Genomic DNA, 22,475 nt, shown 5'->3' with positions numbered 1-22,475 from the left:
TCAAGTTTAGAGTCATTTTATTTTCCCGTGTGGATGAAGTGACTATGTTGTGACATTAGTTTTGTGCCAGTGCTATAGAATACATTTTCTGAAAGGAGTGTTAACTGTGCCTATGCTGAGGGTTAGACTTTGGCTTTGTTCAGACAGGCAGCAAAATTCTGATTTATTTGAATATGATTTATAAATTCTTTTGGAATCTGATGTTTCCAAACTACATCTAGATATAGTCATCTGAAAATCTTTTAGACTGCGTCTGAATGGTCAGATTACATTAAAGATTATAGAAAGTAGTTTTTCGTCATTACAGAAGTATCACATACTTTTACGTCTCTTTTTCTTTTATATTAAATACTATGACATTCACTGGAGCCCCGAGGTGGGACATGGAAATAGAAATTATATTTCTTAGCAAAATAAAGTATTGCATTCCCCCCAGAAATGTTTCCCTGCAAAAAGCTTTGAAATATAGCCACCTCATATCAACACAAATGTTTTGTGAGTGAATAAAAAAAAAAAAAAAAGAAAAAAAAAACTCTTCTCTGGGGAAAGAGGTTTTGTGCAAGAACGCAAATATTTAGTGAGGACAAAAAAAAGTGATTAAAAAAAAAAATAACACAAAGTTTCTCAGGGGAAAGCAAAAGTTTTGTGAGAAAACCTTTTTTGAATGTTTTCTAAGAGAATACAAACATTAAGTGAAAAAAAGAGCAACATAGCTTAAAGGGTTAGTTCATCCAAAAATGAAAATTATGTCATTAATAACTCACCCTTATGCTGTTCCAAACATGTAAGACCTCGTTTTATCTTCGGAAAAGTTTAAGATATTTTAGATTTAGTCCGAGAGCTCTCAGTCCCTCCATTGAAGCTTTGTGTACGGTATACTGTCCATGTTCAGAAAGGTAAGAAAAACATCATTAAAGTAGTCCATGTGACATCAGAGGGTCAGTTGGAATTTTCTGAAGCATCGAAAATACATTTTGGTCCAAAAATGCAAAAACGACGACTTTATTCAGCATTGTCTTCTCTTCCGTGTCTGTGTGAGAGAGAGTTCAAATCAAAGCAGCTGGATTTCCGGTTTGCAAATGAATCATTCAGTTCACCAAATCGAACTGAATCGTTTTAAACGGTTTGCATCTCTAATACGCATTAATCCACAAATGACTTAAGCTGTTCACTTTTTTAATGTGGCTGACACTCCCTCTGAGTTCAAACAAACCAATATCCCGGAGTAATGCATGCACTCAAACAGTACCCTGACTGAACTGCTGTGAAGATGAACACCGAGCCGAGCCAGATAACGAACAATAGACTGACTCGTTCACGAGTGAAGAACCGGTTGCATCAGTTTTCGGATCACCAGTAGTTCTTTCGGACAGTTCGATTCAATAAACCAGTTGAAGAAAACGGTTCACCAGTTCTTTTGCGATCGACGTAATGGCGTCATTTGCGATGATTGCCCTTGATTCAAACCTCTGATGACACATGGACTACTTTGATGATGTTTTTCTTACCTTTCTGGACATGGACAGTATACCGTACACACAGCTTCAATGGAGGGACTGAGAGCTCTCAGACTGAATCTAAAATATCTCAAACTGTGTTCCGAAGATAAAAGGAGGTCTTACATGTTTGGAACAGCATAAGGGTGAGTTATTAATGACACAATTTTCGTTTTTGGATGAACTAACCCTTTAAGGGAAAGCAAAAGTTTAGTGAGAAGCACTAACGTTTTGCACAAAAAATGCTTTTTAGAAAAACGTAAATGTTTTTTGAGAGAGCGCAAAGTTTCTCAGGGGAACAGAAAAGTTCTCTAAGGGAACAAAATGTTTTGTTAGAAAATGCAAAGCTCCTTAGGGGAAATGCAAATGTTCTGACCATAATGAAAAAAAAAAAAAGATAAAACACAACAGTGTTGTGATAAAATGCAAAGTCGGGAGTGTAACGTTTGCAAGCAAAGTTTTGGCGAGAGAACATAAAAGCATTGAAATATAATTTCCATCAGCATATCCCTATGGCTCCATGTCATTAATAGTGAGTAAGTGATTTTGGACACAGCATATGCATGAATGTTAATAAGAATTGCTAATATGAGCTAATCGCTCTCACGCATCTCATGAGTTCAGCACCGTGGCAAGATGTCATGATAACTGTCCTCTTTGCATCATGCTGATGCTCATAATCACTACTATTGCAACTGTCTCCGAAACTGTGTACTAAAACTGGGATGTGAAAACCAAATCAGATTTATGTGCAGTGTGAACAAAGCCTTAGTTTTGGCCTCTGAATGTCCTAAAACCGGTATACAAACTGGGTTGCAGTAGCTGCAGGTCTCGGAGTGCATAGACTGCCAAGACTTCTTTGCATTGAGCTCTGTTTGAGGCATATATAAACTCACCACTATTCTCAGCTCAGAGTAGATGATGAGCAGAGGAAGAATACTTGTAACAGATGTGAGAATGTGAACGAGTGCAGCGGTGACATGGAGCAGAATGGGTGTACCCTGTTGGTGAAGCGCACTGGTGAGGCATAGTATATACGTGTTTCATAAACGGGTTTGGGCTTCAGGGATGTAGATCTCTATGCTGTCTGCCCGCTCTGTAACTGAGCTCTGACGGAACGAAGCAGCCCGTTTTGCAGCCAGGAGTCTGCGGCGAGCCTCTTGCCTCTGTCGGTCCTGCAGATCCAGGGATCGATCACGCATGACAGCTCCACGACCCTTAGGAGGCCTCTTTGTAACAGGAGGGGGCCATTTTCTTTCCTGAGATAAAGAAGTAGAGTTCATGATCATTTCAACGCCCTAGCAACAACCGTCCCGGGTACCTTAGCATCATGGATATCTGACTCCATCCATCCTTCAGTTCTTCTAATAGACTGTATTGCCTTCAAAACATATTTTAAACTGAAAACTAGTCAAACCGTCAATCTTTTTAAACGTCTACAACATTTTACAAGATTCTAGTCTGGCTTTCTCAAGTCAAATTTAAAGTTTGTCTCAACTATCTTTTTTTTATCTAGTTTTTAAAGTAATCTATTACAATATTGTGTTATTTTATCAAAGTTCTAGTTTTTTTTTTTTTTTTAAATGTAAAAGCCCTTTCACAACAAAAGTGAAATGAATAAGCCTCAGGCTGAAGGTAATGTGAAATTCAACAAGCTCAAAGCAAATCTTTCAGCTGTGCTGCTCTTCTGTTTTCCAAATAAAAGAACAGGACACGAGAAGACAGTTCAAGACTAAAAAAATGGTTAATTTAGTATGGTTTAAATGGGTCACTGAACTGTCCAAACTGGTTAATAACGTGATTAAATACATAAAGTATTTTGTGTTAATGTAATTATTCCAGGTTTCCGTTATAATTCAGTTTTTTTTTTCATTTTGAGAAATCATAACCTCATACACAAAACTTGTAACAGAACATATTTTCTGAAACACAATTAATTTTATTTTTATCATCTGAAACGCACTGCAACTTATATTCTAAAGCGAATCATATAATGCAATTAACGTCAACAAGCAAAACATGCGCAGCACGCGCACACATTTGTAATGGTGCAGAATGGGATGCGTATAGACTCCAACAGACTACTAGTTTTAGTTTCAATTTAAATAAAGTCCTGCATGCTTGACATTTAAAATAAATGTTGTTTTTGAATGCCCCTGTACTTTTTGTTTGTTTATATTTACGATTTAGTTTTAATTCAAATGCTAAGTGAGCAAACAGCAATACATATCATGCAACTTAAATGTGCACAACTGCATGCTTTTCTCTCTCTCTCTCTGTCTCGCCTTACCGTCGAGTAACTTTAGTAACTTGTGAATTGTTTTACTTGCTTTTGACATATGCAACCGAACTATAAGCATTCAGGTGATGTCTGTGAGAAAGGGCTGTTCACTCGGGGAGCCTGTGCATCCTTGCCAGCATACACTCACATCAGCTATTCAGCCGTGAATATTGAATTTTTAACATATCAATTACGTGCATGTACTTCATAGACATCCTTAATCTCTGACAACTTACGTCAATAACATTCAACTCACAGTTGTCGCTTATTCTTTATTTGAACATTGTCCACACACACACACACACACACACACACACACACACACACACACAGAAGATACCCCATGTACCTTCTTCTCTGGACTCTCCACTATCCTCCACTCATTTCTCTTGATTTGCTGCAGCTCATCAAACTTGGCAGTGACATCATCGATGGAGAGCTGCAGGAGGTCCCAGAACCCGGCCAGGTCCTGAGCCGTGGGGCGGGGCATAGCGCTGGGGTCCTACACACAACCATTATATGTTACACACTTCTCAAAGAAGAACAACAGTTATGCGTTTCCGCTTTACTCGTAAGTTTACACACCCCTTGCAGAATCTCAGGGATCTTTTAAAAATGATCTATACAATCAATTTAAAAATAAGAGGGATCATAATGCATTTTGGTTTTTATGTAGTTAAGTGTTAAAGAAGCTATTTGACATGCCTATATTTGCATGTGTACGTTACCTTGGTTCTTAACATCATATGTTGCATATTGAGTGTAAATGAATGTTTTAGCCTGTTTAGATGATAGTTGTGCGTGAGTCTCTAGTTTGATGCTGCCCACTGTTCTTGACCAAACCAGTTCTTTTGATTCTCAGCACACGCTGCACGTTTGAGCTCTTCCCCACTGTGGCGCAGTGATTTCACTGACAACTCACACATTATCGATTATCACAAAAGCCTGAGAGCAGGAGGCAATCCGGAGATGTAACTTTTTGAATAGAATCATTTGTTTACTTTTGTCTTGGGTTATGGAGCTTTTTCCGGGCCTTAAAAATGTAAATAAAATAATAATATGAAAATGTATGAGAAAGGTGTATAAACTTATGACCCCTTGAAAATAAGGATCATGATCACTATTTACGCATCACTGCACCAAGTGCCATGAATTAATAAAGTATCATGAATAATCACTAGAGGTCACTGTGGTCCAGCTTCACTTTCATCGTCTCTTATCCAAACAATGACTATTTGCCAATGTACATGTATACTGCTCACAATAAAATATCCTTTTTTTTTTTTTTTAAAGATGGATGTGTGATGAGCTGTTGACTGATAATGTTCTGTACTAACGCATCATAACTGGAGTAAATAGTAAAATAGTACATTTTCTGTGACAATCAATGATTGAATTAACCATTTTATTTCCAGTTGTTCTTTATTCTGGCTACATCCTCTCTTCTCTGTTTACAATGCTAAGCTAAACTGTTCAGTCTCGTGGACACTCATACTAGAGAGGACAAGCTGGTCTCTGTCTGTCCGTGTGAATGTATTACTACATCCATCATTTCACAATCTCTAGAGAGAGAGAGAGAGAGAGAAACAATCACTGGCCACTAAACAAACCCTTTAAAGTGTCATTCAACCCACAAAGTACCAATTAATGTCAGGATCTTTTACTTTCACACAGCCCGAAACCGGTTAAAGCTCCTTTCAGGCTGAAACTACATTTTGTGGAGATGACTTTGCAACTTATCAATGTGTAATTCAGTCAACTAAACAGACTAAACATGCTTGTTAAACAATATTTTTGTTTTATTCGTTGTATTCAACAATACTAGATATGCAAAAATGCACAATATATTTAGATCTATTATTAAATAATAGCTTGCTTTAGTACGATTCAATTTACGAAAAAAGATTCTGTATTTAATAAATGAAAGGTAAATACCCTCACAAATACTTGATGAACTGCCGGTCAAAGAGGCAAACTGAATCATTTATGACAGAACTGGTGCATGGTTGATTTATTTTATGAGGCAAAAGGGGCATTAATGCATATCTCATGGGGATCGTTGAAATGCCACATACCAGATTTTGCTGACACAACCAGTAAAACTGCTGGAATTTCTGGGACATGAGGAGGTGAGCACTGCCCACAGCACTCCGGATCTTCCCAAGAACTGTAAGACATTGTTTGATAGAAATCAATGCATTATTAAATAGAAATATGTACATATACATCATTTTATTTGAACTTATATATATATATATATATATATATATATATATATATATATATATATATATATATATATATATATATATATATATATATATATATATATATATATATATATATATATATTTTTTTTTTTTTTTTTTTTTTTTTAAACAAAAAAATACATACACACACACACACACACATTTATATAATTTATATATTTTTAATGATTAAATTAAGACTTTAGTAAGAACTGATTAGACCAGCCCAATGTCATGAGAACACATAACTATGTTAAAAGGTGGCACTTTTGAATGAATTTGTCCAATGTGAATCTTCTGAATATTAGATTATATGACTTCATATGAATAAGTCACCAAATTGTTCCAAACAGAGAATGTGTTGGTTTTAGACTCATTATGTGTTTCATTGATGTCCAGCACACTCACTCTCCTCGGACAGGTCGTGCTCCTCCGCCTCACGCTCCATGTCTTTGCACCATCCCTCCAACCGTTTGGTTTCGCTGTGCAGAAGCTGCATGAACCAGCTGCCGTCGCGGTGGAGTGGCGACACTCGGCCGGACTCGGCTGCTTCATGGGCGGGCTCCACCAGCCAGGGCTCGGGCTGCGGACTGGGCGGCCCGCTGGAGGGTCGGTAGTCCTCACGGTAGCTAAAAAGGCCCTGTGTTCGTACGGTCCGGACCGCGTTGTACTGTGTGGGCGTACTGGGTTCAGAATGCCGCTGAAATCCTCCAAACTGCAGACTCTTGTCTTCGGTCGAAGGAAACCCCTCCAGCTCCAAATCGGCCTGAACTGCTGTCGTCACACTGTTGGACCGTTTAAAGCGGCCAATTCTGAAAACAAACACAAGAGTGAGAATATTAAAGAGAGATATAAACACATGTATTTATCTATTCACTGTTTCACTTTGCTTATTTTACTGAGCTAATGGACTAATTAACTAATTAATTCAGGATAACCTTAGTTCTACAGAACAAATGTCCTGTAAACCTACCTCTTCTCGTCCTCCACCTGGATACCCACGGAGTGATACTGTGGGAGACCTTTACTATCTGTCTCAGAATCTGTGGCCGCTTCCACCTGAAGAATAAGAAAATGAAAAGATAAAATGTGCACAGAATGAATGAGAACACACACACACACACACAGAGTAATGAGTATCTGAGGATAAGTAAAAAGTAAGGAAATAATGCTGCAAGCTGCAATTATGGAGCCAAGGACATCGCTAAGATTATGTACACTGCATTAAGCATGATCCAAAGGAAAAGAGCACTATGACTTTTATGTCAATTATTGCAAAGTTTTGACAAGTTATTCTGCCCCCAAACTCTTATGGTACCTCAAAGGTATAGTTCACCCAAAAATGTAAGTTATGTCATTAATTACTCATGCTAATATCATTCCAGACCCGTAAGACCTTTGTTCATCTTCGGAACACAAATAAAGATATTTTTGTTGAAAGCCGAGAGCTTTCTGACCCTGCATAGACAGCAATGCAACTGAAATGTTCCATGTAAAATAGTCCACGTGACATCAGTGGTTCAACGCTAATTTCTGAAGCTATAAAAATACTTTTTTGTGCGCAAAGAAAACCAAAATAATGAGTTTATTTAGCAATTCTTCTCCAAATCACATCATCTGCCATTATGGAGAGTACCATGATGCAGCACCACATGCATGCATTCTTTACATGCAGAGGTACTCTTATTACCTCTGTACATCTGTATGCGTGTGTGTGTGTGTTTGTGTGTGTGTGTGTGTGTGTGTGTGTGCGTGTGTGTGTGTGTGTGTATATATAAAGAAAAAAAATACATGTACTGCGTTAGGCTAACCGAGACCTGTCATTTGCACTTACATATTGTTGCTCTCTGTAAGTTTTGATTGCTTCAGTTGTCCTCATTTGTAAGTCGCTTTGGATAAATCTATCTGCTAAATGACTAGGTGTAAATGTAATACAATGTCCTGTGGGTGGCATGAACACATTAGCACAGACCCAGAAGAGAACACAACAGCTTAGAGGCACAAATATGAGACTTCCCTTAAAGAGCTGTCATCTCACAAACACTTATCTGAGGCAATTTATAGCACACTTGCTATAAGGACAGCCCCTAAAGCAGCCTGCTCAAGAGCCCAACGGAGACACAAGATCCTAGTAACCAGTGTTGGGGGTAACAGATTACAAGTAATGCAATCAGATCACTTTTTTATGTAACTAGTAAAATAATCCTTTTTAATTTACAATAAAAGATTTTTTTCAATAAAGTAACACCAGTTTATTATTGCCTGCAATAATAAAATATGTTAAATAACACAAATAATCCCATTTGATCAACCAGTGCCTTAAGTTACTTTTTTTTTTAGGGAGAAATATTGTATTAATATTGTAACACGTTACTTTCTCAAATGCTGTTAGTAACCAGTTATTAATGTTCACAATACTAAACTACTTTAAACTGCAAAGATTGGATAAATGGTTTATTGATTAGTATAAGCCTTTTATACATTAAATTGACCTTCCTCTGGTTCCTGATTTCCTGATTTCATATTATTAGTTTTGGTGGTGACAGCTAGCTTCTTTAGCATCTAGAGTGATGAATCCCTGTGAATTGCAACGTTAACATACAGTAATGCATTTTAAACTAGTTTAAAGTCTTCTGGAGGTTTTTGACTTATTGGTGCTTTTTCCATATTCCACATCTCTCTCAGCTAGTGCTGTAAACATATATTTAGTATCTTGGCTAAACTCATCTAAACTCACTAAAATGCATCTATCATTTTCAACTCATTCTCACTCCCATGGGGCCCAATACTTATAGTGTTTATATTCAGATATGGTTAGGTTTAGTGTTAGGGGGTTTTGTTAGATGCTCTTAAATATTCAAATATAAAGGAGAGTCTTCCCAAAAATTAAAATTTACCCTGATGTCATTCTAAGCCCATACAAACCCTAAAACTAAACTGCGTTCTTGTCTTAGGACAACTTTGATGAATGATTTTGATCCACTTCATATGTTGACTACTATAGTTTGATGTGCTCTATACATGTGTGTTCATTTTTATTTTTTATGTGAATAAAAGGCTAAATATTTTTTATATAAAGCAATTTTTTAGAGTCTTGGATTGAAACTGCTCGATTTTTTACTTTTACAATCTTTTCAAGTGTCAACGTTTTGGTGGAATGGACTTCCAATGGATGGACAGAAATCTCTCTGGAAAATATCTTTCATTTGTGCTTTTAAATAAAAGTCTTATATGTTTGGAACAACAGAAGGTTTAGTAAATGATGACATGATTTTCATCTTTGGGTGAACTATCCTTTTAGGTGTACAGGTGCTCATATAATTAGAAAATCATCAAAAAGATGATTTATTTCACTAATTCCATTCAAAAAGTGAAACTTGTATATTATATTTATTCATTACACACAGACTGATATATTTCAAATGTTTATTTCTTTTAATTTTGATGTTTATAACTGACAACTAAGGAAAATCTCAAATTCAGTATCTCAGATAATTAGAATATTGTGAAAAGGTTCAATATTGAAGACACCTGGTGCCACACTCTAATCAGCTAATTAACTCAAAACACCTGCAAAAGCCCTTAAATGGTCTCTCAGTCTAGTTCTGTAGGCTACACAATCATGCGGAAGACTGCTGACTTGACAGTTGTCCAAAAGATGACCATTGACACCTTGCACAAGGAGGGCAAGACAGAAAAAAAGGTCATTGCAAAAGAGGCTGGCTGTTCAAGCACATTAATAGGCAAAGGAAAGGAAAAGATGTGATAGAAAAAAGTGTACAGGCGATAGGGATAACCGCACCCTGGAGAGGATTGTGAAATAAAACCCATTCAAAAATGTGGAGGAGATTCACAAAGTGGACTGCAGCTGGAGTCAATGCTTCAAGAACCACTACACACAGATGTATGCAAGACATGGGTTTCAGCTGTCGCATTCCTTGTGTCAAGCCACTCTTGAACAACAGACAGCGTCAGAAGCGTCTCGCTTCAAAAAGGACTGGACTGCTGCTGAGTAGGCCAGCAAACTCGCCTGACCTTCAGCCCATAAAAAATCTATGGGGTATTGAAAAGAGGAAGATGCGATATGCCAGACCCAACAATGCAGAAGAGCTGAAGGCCACTATCAGAGCAACCTGAGCTCTCATAACACCTGAGCAGTGCCACAGACTGATCGACTCCATGCCATGCCGCATTGCTGCAGTAATTCAGGCAAAAGGAGCCCCAACTAAGTATTGAGTGCTGTACATGCTCATACTTTAAATTTTTATAGTTTTTAGTTGGCCAAGATTTCTAAAAATCCTTTCTTTGTATTGATCTTAAGTAATCTTCTAATTTTCTGAGATACTGAATTTGGGATTTTCCTTAGTTGTCAGTTATAAACATCAAAATTAAAAGAAATAAACATTTGGAATATATCAATATGTGTGTAATGATTGAATATAATATACAAGTTTCACTTTTTGAATGGAATTAGTGAAATAAATTAACTTTTTGATAATATTCTAATTATATGACCAGCACCCGTATATAAAGTGGTTACTCTAGCTGCAACCCAACATACCACGATGACAAAAGTATTCCCAACAATAGATTTATGATGATAAAAGTCCTAGAAACTTTGTATCAGGTTATTGACACCGAATGTTTCTCACTGAAAGCAATACAGTACCCTTACCCTTACTAGCCACATCACAATAAAGTGTTGCTCAAACAGTAGAACAAGATGCTGGCAACTTGAAGGTCTTGGATTTGATTACCAAAATTCGATTGGAATTCAAATTGCTTTGCATTAAAGCGTCTAAATGTGTACGGTGCATTTGCACAGTATTGTTTGCCTTGGGAGTGAAAACAGGCTGAAATTCCTAGTGGTTCATCAGAACAAGAATCACATTTAGAGCCTTGTTTGTATTTGTTAGGCGCCGCAGTGGCAGGTTTAATGGTCGGGTGGTTTGAGCTCCGGATTTAGCTAAATAAGTCATTCCAGCCTTTGTGGATTTGGTTGTTAATGATCCATAGCTTTATAGGTGTAATGTTTTCTTCATCTCAACAGCTGCATGCTGTGGTTGACTGTTGGTCCTGTGTAGGAACAAGCCCACAGAGAGAAGCAGCATCATTAATCTTTGTTGTTCAGGGTCAATCTGCAATCTCATCTTCTCCGCCACAGAATCTGGCTATATGAGGAGTCTTTGTGTGCACTTTCTGGGTGGGTGACTCACTGTCTGAATGCTGCCAGCTATTTTTGGATTTGAGGCGAGACACAAAGCCATTGGGTTTACAGGGTTTACAGAGTCGCTTATAATGACACAAACCTAAAGCCTTGAGGGAGGTTTACCTGTATCCCGATGGAAGAGCGCGGAGTCTTGAGGTATTCCTCTGCTTTGGACACCAGGATGGCCTTATCGCAGGTCTGAACGGAGCTGTAGCTCCCCGCAGAAGTGAGACGCTTGGGTGCGGTTTCCATTGCTAGGGTCACTGCTTTTGCGCTATCCAGGCTGTCGGTGGAGGTGTAGATGACCCGGCCGAGGCTATCTGTGGCCCAAAGCCCTCCCCGTGAGGGCCGACCCTCATGGTAAGCATCCTGCGTCGACTCGGTGCTGCTCTGGGCTGTTACAGAAATCACTGGCTTAGTGGTGGAACGAGGAGGAACAGGTGGAGGGGTCTTCTTGTAGCCAGGCGTATATGTCACTACCGCTATAACGAAACAGATGAACAATACGTTAGATTAAAGAGAGAAAGAAAGAGCAATGGATCAGAGAGAAACTAAACCTTCATCACAGTCATTTAGCAGATATCTGATCATTGACTCTTTTAGGAACCATTTCCTTTTGCCCAACACTATCGGTTGAAGCATAAACGGTAAGCTATTCACGGAGAGACACTGTTTTGCTAATTACTTTACCTTCCCGAGGAGCACTGCTTTGCTCATTGCTACAGACAATGGGAATCTCACTAACAACACCAGAACTTTCCCAACATCAAAACACGGATATATGAAGAGAAAACAATTTCTCATGAGTAGGTGATATGGTGCTGTTGTTTTGACCTATTAATTTTTGCAAAAGTTTGCCAATCCTGACATTAAACATAAAAAAGGTTATCCAAACCAGATAATGGCGGAAACGTTAACATAGGTTGGCTATTTATAGATAAACAGAGCAAAGTAGTAACTGGTCTGGCATTGTCACCAACATAAAGACCTGAACCTAATCAAAGCACAGCAAATGTTATGCAAACTATGTCAATCCGTGTTTTACTCTATCACTTTTTACTTTTTGTTTGCAAATGCTTTTCGGTCCGAGGTTTAGTTGTTGTGGCCTCAAGCAACTTCCACTTTATATAGAGTACTAGCCTGACCTTCTTTCCTTTATTTATGGATATAATGTAAACATAAATCAGAAAAGTGTGCAGTTTCCCATTAAATCCATCTTGAGAACTCTAAAATATACTATAGGATTACTTATAAGTTAAATTATTATTTCAATTTTGTTAATTCTCCCCCCCAAAAAAGTGTGTACACAGTGCAGCTTTAATAACAAGAGAACACCATAACCTACAAGAATTAATCTTTTGAAAATTGAATAATACGTAAAGTGAGCAAATTGGACATTCGAGTGCTTGAAGTGAGCTGGTTCTCTGCACTTCTGTGCTCTTGTGTTCACAGTATCTGTATTATTCATGCGTCCCAGCAGCTCTTATATTCTCTTTTGTTCCTGTTTGACAATGCAGTCTCACTAGACAAAGACGGTTTGTCTTGCAAGCCAATGTTTTGACGATCCACATTAAATCTGATGCATACTGTTTCTTAATCCAGCCAAGAGTAGTTCATTCTGATTGAATTTTAAGGGACGTTCAGAGTGGGGCAAAACACTGTGCATTAAAGTTATTAGGTTGGCAAAGGTTTCTTTTTAACTTGCAACTACCGTATCGTCCATGAATGAAATTCCTGAATATGTTTAAAATATTCAATGTCATAAAAAGACAACTGTTTCCCCTCAGCAAGCAAATGGTTTACACCTAATTTTGATAGGCCATTTTAGACATTGTACTAACTGTAAGTTATTATGCAATTATTTATACCTCATTAGAATATGAGTAGACTTTAAGGTTGTGGTTAGTTTAATAAGTTACTCATAGTTAGTAGAATATCTAAGGTGGACTTAAAATATTATTACCAGTGTTTTTTTTTTTTTTTTTTTTTTTAAATCATGCAAGGATGCAATGTTACCAACAAGTTTTAAATAATTGGTAATAAATTATGTTATTTAAAACAAATTAAAGTAAAAAACAGGGTTTTAAAAGGGAATATTTTGCAATTACAGTATTTACTTTTTTAGATCTTGAACATATTCCTAAATATTTCAAATTGACTTTGATCTCACGGCTTGATCTCTAAAGCCCCTTTCACACTGCACGTCGGACCCGGCATATTGCCGGAACATTGCCGGGTCGCCTTCTGTGTGAAAGCAACCATGTCCCGGAATTGATTACTGAATTGAACCCGGGTCGGGGACCTAGTACCATTGCAGGGTTCGACCCGGGATGAGCGCTGTGTGAACAAAAGCCAGATCTAATTCCGTGTCGAAGTGATGACACGCGTTATCGTGCGACTCTTTTACCAGCTGTTTTGAAGGAAGATCAACGTTCGCGACGAAAACATATGTGCAATCTGTAATGAAGCAGAGATCAGTTAGTTCCTCACTTTCCGCGCTGACGCCGAGATCGTTCGCTTGCTCCATTGAAAGTATAACGTGCCTAGCGTTGTCGACTCATACATTACACGTCACGCGCTGATGTCACGTGTCGTTACGGGATCTTCAAGGGTTGTGTGTGAAAGCACGCACATATCCCGGGTAATCACTGGCAGTGTGAAAGTGCAAAATTTTTTACCAGGGAACAATTTCAGGAACACTTTACCCCTGTATTTGCCGGAATGGCAGTGTGAAAGGGGCTTAAGAAACATAATCACATTTCTTTGAGACAGACATCCCTTAGCCAATCAGAAGCTTTTGAGTTGCTTTTAACACATTCACTGAGCAGCCCATATATGGAAAGCAGGAAGCAGAGAGTGTGAATCATTCAAGTTTAATGCCATGTACAATTTGATAACAGTTGTCAGTTTGTCTGTTTTGCTACAGCTGACAGCAGTGCTTCGCTCTCCTGCTCTGGTCAGTTCTGGCTTGTGCAGAGTGGTGCTAATCCAGCTTGATTCTTTGAAAGCGGTGAAGCTTTGGAAAAATCAAGCAGCCCTGACCTCAAACAGGATAAAAAAAAAAGTCAAAAGATGGAAATACAGACCTACTTTGCAGCACCTGCAGGGTGTTTGTATTTGCCAACATGACAAAACACCTCAGTGTGGTTAAATGTAACAGTCTACATATGATGTACCAATCAAAACCACGGGCTGCAAATAGCACACTATTACAAAACTGCTGAATGAGTCACAGACTGAAGGGAAAAATGTGGGAGAGAGACGTGTGATTCATACAGAGGAGTAAAACACTTCCAAAAATAGAAAGTAGGGTTGTATAAGAGAGGAACACAATAATCCATTCATGACCTGTTGTGTTGATGCTAGGCGTCATAATTCATTCTGTCATCAGCATGTCGAACACTTCATCAGCTGTGATTAAATATAAAAACTCCCTGAGCAACAGAATATGACTCATCTCTGCAACTACGCTCAGGAAGCGTGGAAGATTTAAAACTGAATTCGGGGGTTACAATATTTTCTCCTGTCGTGGTTATATGCAGAGACAATCATACGGACACACAAAGCAACACTGAAGCTGATTGATTTTATATCTTGATATGTTTTATATATATTTGTATTCTTTCGAATCTGAATAAGACAGCTGTTGCAGAACTCATACTGTATGTCTGATCTATTCTTCAATGGCAGATGGTTGAGGAATGTTCAGAGAAAAAATAATGCTGAATAATACTCAATGATGACACATTTTGCCATTTAATTAACACGTTATCAGCATAAATCATGCCATGTGTATTTATTAACTGTTAAAAAAAACAAGGAAAAAAAGGAATTCCATCTGTTCTATTTAGATTTTATTTAAAATAAAGGAGAGTGAGAATGATTTTATTTTTCTCATTTCTCTAAGAAGGCAGTGCCTTGTTAGCTTGTAAAAACACATCTTGAATGGCCCAGTTTTTTTTTTCTCCGAAAGCCCAGTGAGCCAATGAAGGGCTGCTGAATGATTTGATGTCTTGGCAACAGTTATCAGGGGGGTATCAAATGCCACACAGGTGCTAAACACAGAAACAAAGATAGTAGGCATGATCAACACCGTGAATCACTAGTGAAGAGTACTAGAATATGTGTTTTCCAAAGAACACAGATATATCTTAATACATTTAATACATAGAGTCTAAGTACAATATACAATATTCCTTCTAAAACAGTTATTTAGTGCATGTGGTGCATGATAAAAGACAGTAAAACAGCAGCCCAGCGATATAAGAGCAGATATTCTAATAATGTGTTTATAGAGCCTTATCAGCATTAGTGACACAATTTCCCTAGAAAACGAGCTGAATATCAAGTGTTGTTTTTTGCTTCGTTTTGATGTTTTACCTTGGCTTGCTTTGCTTTACTGTGTTTTGTTATGTTGCTTTGTTTTTTTGTTGTTGCTGTTTTGTTTTTGCTGTTTTGCCTCATCTTTACTGTTTTGTTGTTTCACCTTGCTTTGTTTTGTTAGTTGTTTTGTCTTGTCTTACTTTTGCTTAGTTTTTTTTTGTCTTGACTTACCTTGCTTTACTGTGTTTTGCTTTGTTGCTTTGATTTTTTGCCTTTTTTGCTTTGTTTTCTTCCATTGTTTAGCATTGCTTTGCATTGTTTTTACTTGTTGTCTTGTTGCTTTGCTTTGTATTTTAGTTTTGTCTTGCCTTGCTCTGCTAATTTTGTTGCACGTTTTCTTGCCGTGCCTTAATTTACTTGTTTCATTGTTTTGCATTTCATTGTTTTGTTTAGCCTTTTTGTCTTGCTTTTATTAATGTTTCCTTGGCTTACTTTGTTTTACTGTTCTGTTGCTTTCTTTTCTTGTTTTGCCTTACTTTGCTCTATTTTGTTTCATTGTTTTGCCTTTCCTTTCCTTGCTTTGTTTCATTGTTTTTCCTGGCCTTTGCTTGTTTTGCTATGCTTTGCTTGATTTTTTGTCTTTTTTGTTTTGTTTTGGCAGTCCAGACTTCAGATCAACATGCATCTTCACTGTGTTGGAAAGACTATCTTTGACATTTTGTTTTGTATATCATGAGAAAAGGTCATATGAATTTGGAGTGACATGAAAATCTGAGAATGTCTGAATGGGCATGATGCTTCTGAACATGAACAAACTATGTGGTATGTCTTTACCTGGAGTTGGGGTTTCTGTTTGATCCACACTACAGGCAGTAGGGAGACGGAACTGGATCCCTGAAAAAAAGAAAAAAAAATTAGTAGAGCTTTGAAAAAATCTAATTGTTAGACACAGTCACAGTCCCAGTTACATCTCCCAACATTTCATATTCATTAAAATCAATAAGACATTTTAAACAGTGAACAATATTATTCAATCTGACACCAGCTGTTTGGGTCTCCAGATATCTTCACTTGTTCATTGTCTTATTAAGTAATTAAGTAAATGTTTGCAAAAGTCAATTAAGCTATAATCAGTGGTGTCAGATTGTTAAAAATTAACAAAGATACATACATTTAAAAAGTCACATGTATTTAAAACCACAAACAGGCCAGAACATTTAGTTACAAATAAAGAATTGGTGGTTGGTAGAATGTTTAGTCAAAAGAGGTTCTGGCATGTAAGAAAGAACTTATTCTTTATGATTTTCTCACCATAATCTTTTAGCTCATGATGCAAGTATTAGTTTAATTCTACCCTTGTGAAAATGAAGTATACTTTATGGAAATAATCTATTTAAATATAAATATTCATATATAATTAAGTGCAAACTAAACATACTGTATGTATATATATATATATATATATATATATATATATATATATATATATATATATATATATATATATATATATTGTCAGCCAAATGTACTGACAAGCATTTATTTTTAAATCAACATTTTCTTAAATTTAGCTAAAATTAGGTAAACTCATTAACATACTGTATATGTACTTTCTTTAACGCATGATTTTTTATTTTATTTTATATATTTAAATGTACTTTGAAGTATTACAATGTACACTTTTTGTTAACATTTTATTTTGATGGTTCCTTTTGAACATTTTTTTTACAATAAGTAACAATGCACCTATATGTCAGCTAAATCCTATTATATTATTTTTAAGTGATAGTTCTGTCACAAATTATTCACCCTCATGTCGTTCCAAACCCACAAGACCACAAGTGATACTCTCTAAAATGGCATTATTGTGAGAGTGAGTAATTAATGACAAAATTTTCATTTTTGGGTGAACTATCCCTTTAATATCTGCTTTCTGCTTTAATATCCCTTTAATAACTCTTTATTGTGATGCTCCCCAATAGATATTCCACTGACTATAAGTAAAGTAACTTTGCAAGTACGTCAGCTTAATCTAACCCTAACCCTACCAGTCTACTAATACTCTACTAACACTCTTGTGAGACTTAGTAGATATGTAGGTGCAACGTTATAGTCAAAATAATGTGTTAAGGGGACCATCAAAATAAAGTGAAACCCACTTTTTAAATGCAAAACCGTCATGAAAATGAACTCTCAAAGTAAATGGCATTTTATTTATTTGATATTATGTTATCTGCACTTAAATATATATATATATATATATATATATATATATATATATATATATATATATAGATAGATAGATAGATAGATAGATAGATAGATAGATAGATAGATAGATAGATAGATAGATAGATAGATAGAATAGATAGATAGATTTAAATAAACATTTTTAAGATAGGAAGTACACTACTAGTACAATTAAGCATGCTTCTTTCCCACAAGGGTGTTGCCTCCCTCAGTATGCCAACTAAAATTATGCTTAAAATCAGTTATAAACTTCATCATATATATTCCACCAATTGTAGTTGTGTTTAAAAGTAAAAAGCTACAGTGTATGGCACTTGGTCATTTGCCACGTTGGTAAGAAAACTATTGAAAACCAAACCATTATAATATACACTTTTATAAACAATTTCATTTTATCACACATTTTAGATTTTCAGTGATATTTTAAAACTAACACAGATTCTGAAAGTAAATAAAATGAACAATTAAGACACTGAAGGCAAAAAGAAAAGCATTAATAAATAAACAAAGGCAAAAACTATTTTAAACATTAAAAATTAAAGAGGCAACTTAATGCATGGATGAATTTGCAAAGCTCTAAATAAGTTAAATGAAAAATAAGTTTCAAGTGAATCACTAACAAACTTAATGACATTCTTACAATATAAATTTCTGTATGATTTTGTCTAAAGTCTATAAATTAAAATGTTGCAATCAAAAAAATTCTCAAGTATATCATTTAAATATGACTACATTTACACAAAAACAACAGTCTAAATGAATTACACAATCATTCAAAGGTATTAGATCAGTATCAATTTCAGTTCCAGTTCTTCCATAACTGGAAAAAGGGTTAAAAATTCACCATTGTGCCAGGTCATTGACTGTAGATTCCAGTAAGAGCGTTGCTTGATCCTGAGTGTTTCGTCTGGGTCGTCCTTATCATGTGTGCATGGACTCTGACAGTGTGGAAGGTGATATGCTTAATGACTGTGATGACATGGATGAAGGATGATATGAGACACAGGAACAAAAAGTAGGCCTACATCAAGACATTCACCACCAAAATATAACGGCCTGACTGAAAATTACTTCATGAAATTTCATTGAATATTCCTTGTCACGGGTTTAAAGTGCACTTGCTTCATGCCCTACTAAGCTAAACGTATCCAACCGTATGCAAAATGTAAACATTCCAAAAATATATTTGCTGGAGTATCACATGACCAAGATATAAATATTGTTATTTTATTTTTAGAATCTGATTTTATGTACAGATATTTTTAGTTAGTCCAGTCAAGTAATGAGTCACACGATGGTTGATAAACTTCCCAATCAATGCACATTGCATTTGGGGATACAGTACCTAACATGATGTGCTCTGTTAAAAGCTACAGTACATACAGTATTTCAGTGAATGGACAGTATTCAGTCATCTGGATATTTAAGGCATATATAAATTCTGCATACTGTGCAGAGTACATATGCTGTAGTACAAGTAGCAGGCTAATACTCTATATCAGTGGATTTCTATTCCAGCAGCCCCCGCCAGTATATTTTTCATGCAACTCTTATCTATACAGACATTTGTTCTTTTCGACCATAAGTGCCCTGCGAAGTGTACATCACAGGTGATTCAGCCATGATTCCAGTTAGAAGGGCTAAAGGACTGGAAATGAAAAATACTGCCCTACATTGAACAAATTAGATTGCTAAAGGATAGTTCTTGTTCTTAAATTGATTGGATGAGCGATCTTAGTATACATTTTACAGTATTTTTTTTTTTTCCATCCCACTGTGTCTACCATCTTGGATCATTTATTTCACTGTAGCAATGCAATTTTTTATGCCAAAAAAAAATTACATTGACTAATTTTGACTAATTTCTCTCTGTTTCCGATAGACTTGTTCACGTGTTTCAGAGATACTTGTGTGGTGAATCAGACATATGGTGAATGAATTAATGATTGAACAGATTGGCTTGAAACACAGGTAGGTAAATGGAGAGAGGGATTCTCCATCTGAACCGTGGAGGTGTAGGGCGACCTCACCTCTTGATGGAGATTTGAGGTTAGAGCCTGATGACCTTTATTCTCAACATACATACATACATACAGTGGCAATGCCCCCATGAATGCAGAGTGGATGTCATCATAGTATAATGCTCCAGTTACTAATGTTACCTTGGTTACCTGAGATAACGGGAACAAGCATTGTGTTTGTGATGCTTGGGTGACACTGTTATCCTCTGAATATTGAAGCCTGATTTGTTCAAGTTTGTGCAGCTGCACAAACATATGCCATTTCAGCTCACCCAAACAGGGTAGAGTTAACTATGTAAATCGACACTGAATGCATTTTCATCAGAATCATTTCCACTGAGGATAGGTAGCATCGACTCGCATGAAGTTGTATAGCATGGAAAGGCATGCATCACTTATTCCATTTATAATGCTTGGGGGAACGATATACCACAATGCCATGCTATAAGTGCAGAACAGAAGCCGTCCTGCGAGCCCAGCTCTAGTGCACTGCCATGAAAGCCCTAAGAAACATAGGCTAACTAGTGAGGTTCAGGCCACCAGTCGGAGCACTAACTTACTTGGGGTGCAAGACAATTAAGCTGACAAGACCCATGCCTGGAAAGCAGGGATGTCCATGTTATAAAACCTGACAAAGCTAGATAGCGACAATCAGCTGGCTGCCTTGAAAATATCCCCAAGTCTGGTGGACCAAGCCCATGAGGAATATATCCTCCTAGTGGAGTGGGCCCTCACTCTAATGGGGCAATCCGAGCCAAATTAGGTGTAAACTGGTCTTAAAGGGTAGTTCAGCCAAAATTAAAATTGAACCACAAATTACTCACCCTGAAATCATCCTAGGTGTTTTTTTTAGCCTTTTTTTTAGGTTTTTTTCTAGGCTTTTTTTTTTAGGTGTATATTACTTTCTTCTTTCAGATGAATTCAGTTGGAGTTTCGTCTGAATAACACTTCTGAATAACACTTTTTTTATGGATGCGCTTTTTTATTAAACTTCTCATGGACAGAGGCAGTGCAACACCCGCTTGAGTGGCATCAAACAGCTTGAAAGATCAAAGAGATTTTTTTTTAATAACTCTGACTGGATTTGTATGAAAGAAGAAAGTCATATACATTTAGGATGACTAGTTCAAGGGGGTTAAGTCTCCTGGCTCCTCACTTGACGACCAAGTAATTTCTTCCTACCGACTGGCCAGCCGCAAGGACTTTTGTTGGCTTGCAAGTTTGTTGTGATAGCTGGCACATATTCCTTGAGCATAGAAGGAGTGCAACCCTTATCCAACAGCTCTTGTAAAAGGACAGAATTGTTGCTACCTCATGAGAGGATGAATCTTCGTTCAAAACTGCACACCAGTTGGAGAAGACAGATTGGCCTTTATAGGATAAAGGCACCTTGTAGATGGTGCTCCGACCTCCGCTATAGTGTTGGCTACCTTCACAGATAGCTGCAAAGGTTCCCGTTGAGGGGCCACAAATAAAGAATCTACATCTTGGGTTAGGGATGCCACAAGTAACCCTCACTTGCAAGAGGAGGTCTTACCTCAGCAGAATTAACAGGGAGCTGTCAATGACAGCTGAATCAGATAGGAGAACCACGACTGTTTTCACCAGAGTGGAGCCCACCAGTATATCTGAGCATCTGGACCATCTGATGACTTGAGAAAGCAGAGAAAATGAGGGAAAGCCATACAGGGAGGCCTTAGGCCATTCCTAAGCCAGCGTGTTCTGTTACTTGGAGAAAAATGTTGGCCAATAAGAGTTTTAAAACAAGTCTTCTGAAGAACCTCCTTTATCCCATACACATACTGCCCTCTGACAGCATGTCCAATCCCTGGTTCAGTCTGCCTGGAATGTGCACCACCCTCAATGAGCACTGGTTGCACTGAGCCCATAGAAGGTGGTGTCTCAACCATCTTATAAAGAGACCACAACCTGAATCCAACGACATAGTGCCCTTTTAGAGCTGGCAGGATGGTTTAAGGGTCTAGAAAACTGTCATCATTTCGAGACAGTTGAAGTGTAGCTTTTGCTCTAGGATGGACCAGGAGCTGAAAGCTGGCCTGCACTCGCACAGAGCTCCCCAACCTGAGTTGGAGGCATCTGTCATAACAACATTCCTTCTGGAAGTCAGTCCCAATTGGAAACCTGTCTGATATAGGTGAGGGGCCTTTTAAGGGTCCCCAGCTGAGACACATTGATGGTCCACCTTAAGGCAAAAGTGTCCCAGACACCAGGCATGGGACAGAACACAGGCTTTTAGCCAGTACTGTAAGGAGCCACATATGGAGCAGGCCCAGCGGTATTACAGGGGAAGCCATCAGGCCCAGGGTCCTCTGTGAGCAGTCCAGTGAGAGCCATGCCCACATCTGGGTTGAGTCAATAACAGCCCCCAGAAAAGCCACTTGCCTCCTAGGAGACAGACAACTCTTGATTCTGAGCCTAAAAAGCTCCTGGTGGGTAAGAATCATTGACCTGTGAGCACAGAGCTTGTGTTCTGACCAGGCTAAAACCACCAAGGTAATTCATAACGTAGATTCCAGTTTGCCTCTGATTGGAGAGAGTTGTGCCAAGTGCATGGAGCCAGGGACATTCTCTTCAAGAGGAGGGAGCTTCTCATATCCCTTTTGCTCAGCACCATCAATGGAGATC

At 37.5% G+C, this 22,475-nt stretch overlaps 1 protein-coding gene across 1 annotated transcript; it reads right to left on the bottom strand.

The window, feature by feature from the left end:
* Positions 1-1,674: 1,674 nt before the first annotated feature.
* LOC113072160 (disks large-associated protein 2) lies at positions 1,675-22,184 on the bottom strand. Its single transcript, XM_026245287.1, has 9 exons — positions 22,094-22,184; positions 21,633-21,780; positions 16,393-16,493; positions 11,359-11,717; positions 7,000-7,085; positions 6,435-6,838; positions 5,853-5,944; positions 4,127-4,279; positions 1,675-2,755 (listed from the first exon to the last, which is right to left on the bottom strand). Exons 1-9 carry the CDS (start codon positions 22,182-22,184, stop codon positions 2,540-2,542), a joined length of 1,650 nt encoding a protein of 549 aa, XP_026101072.1. The 3' UTR covers positions 1,675-2,539.
* Between the last annotated feature and the right edge of the window lie 291 nt (positions 22,185-22,475).

This window comes from Carassius auratus, unplaced genomic scaffold (assembly GCF_003368295.1).
Source record: "Carassius auratus strain Wakin unplaced genomic scaffold, ASM336829v1 scaf_tig00008574, whole genome shotgun sequence".
Lineage (NCBI taxonomy): Eukaryota > Metazoa > Chordata > Actinopteri > Cypriniformes > Cyprinidae > Carassius > Carassius auratus.
The sequence above is the reverse complement of the archived record's forward strand: the minus strand, read 5'-3'. Positions and strand labels throughout refer to the sequence as shown.

What these genes read in the sequence shown, in the direction of transcription:
- LOC113072160 (XM_026245287.1), bottom strand. Translation starts at nt 22,184, where the DNA reads ATGGCTCTCACTGGACTGCTCACAGAGGACCCTGGGCCTGATGGCTTC. An exon ending in TCCATATGTGGCTCCTTACA is followed by an intron (nt 21,781 to 22,093) that starts GTACTGGCTAAA and finishes CAGCTCTAAAAG; the next exon opens with GGCACTATGTCGTTGGATTC. An exon ending in AACAGAAACCCCAACTCCAG is followed by an intron (nt 11,718 to 16,392) that starts GTAAAGACATAC and finishes GTTTCGTTATAG; the next exon opens with CGGTAGTGACATATACGCCT.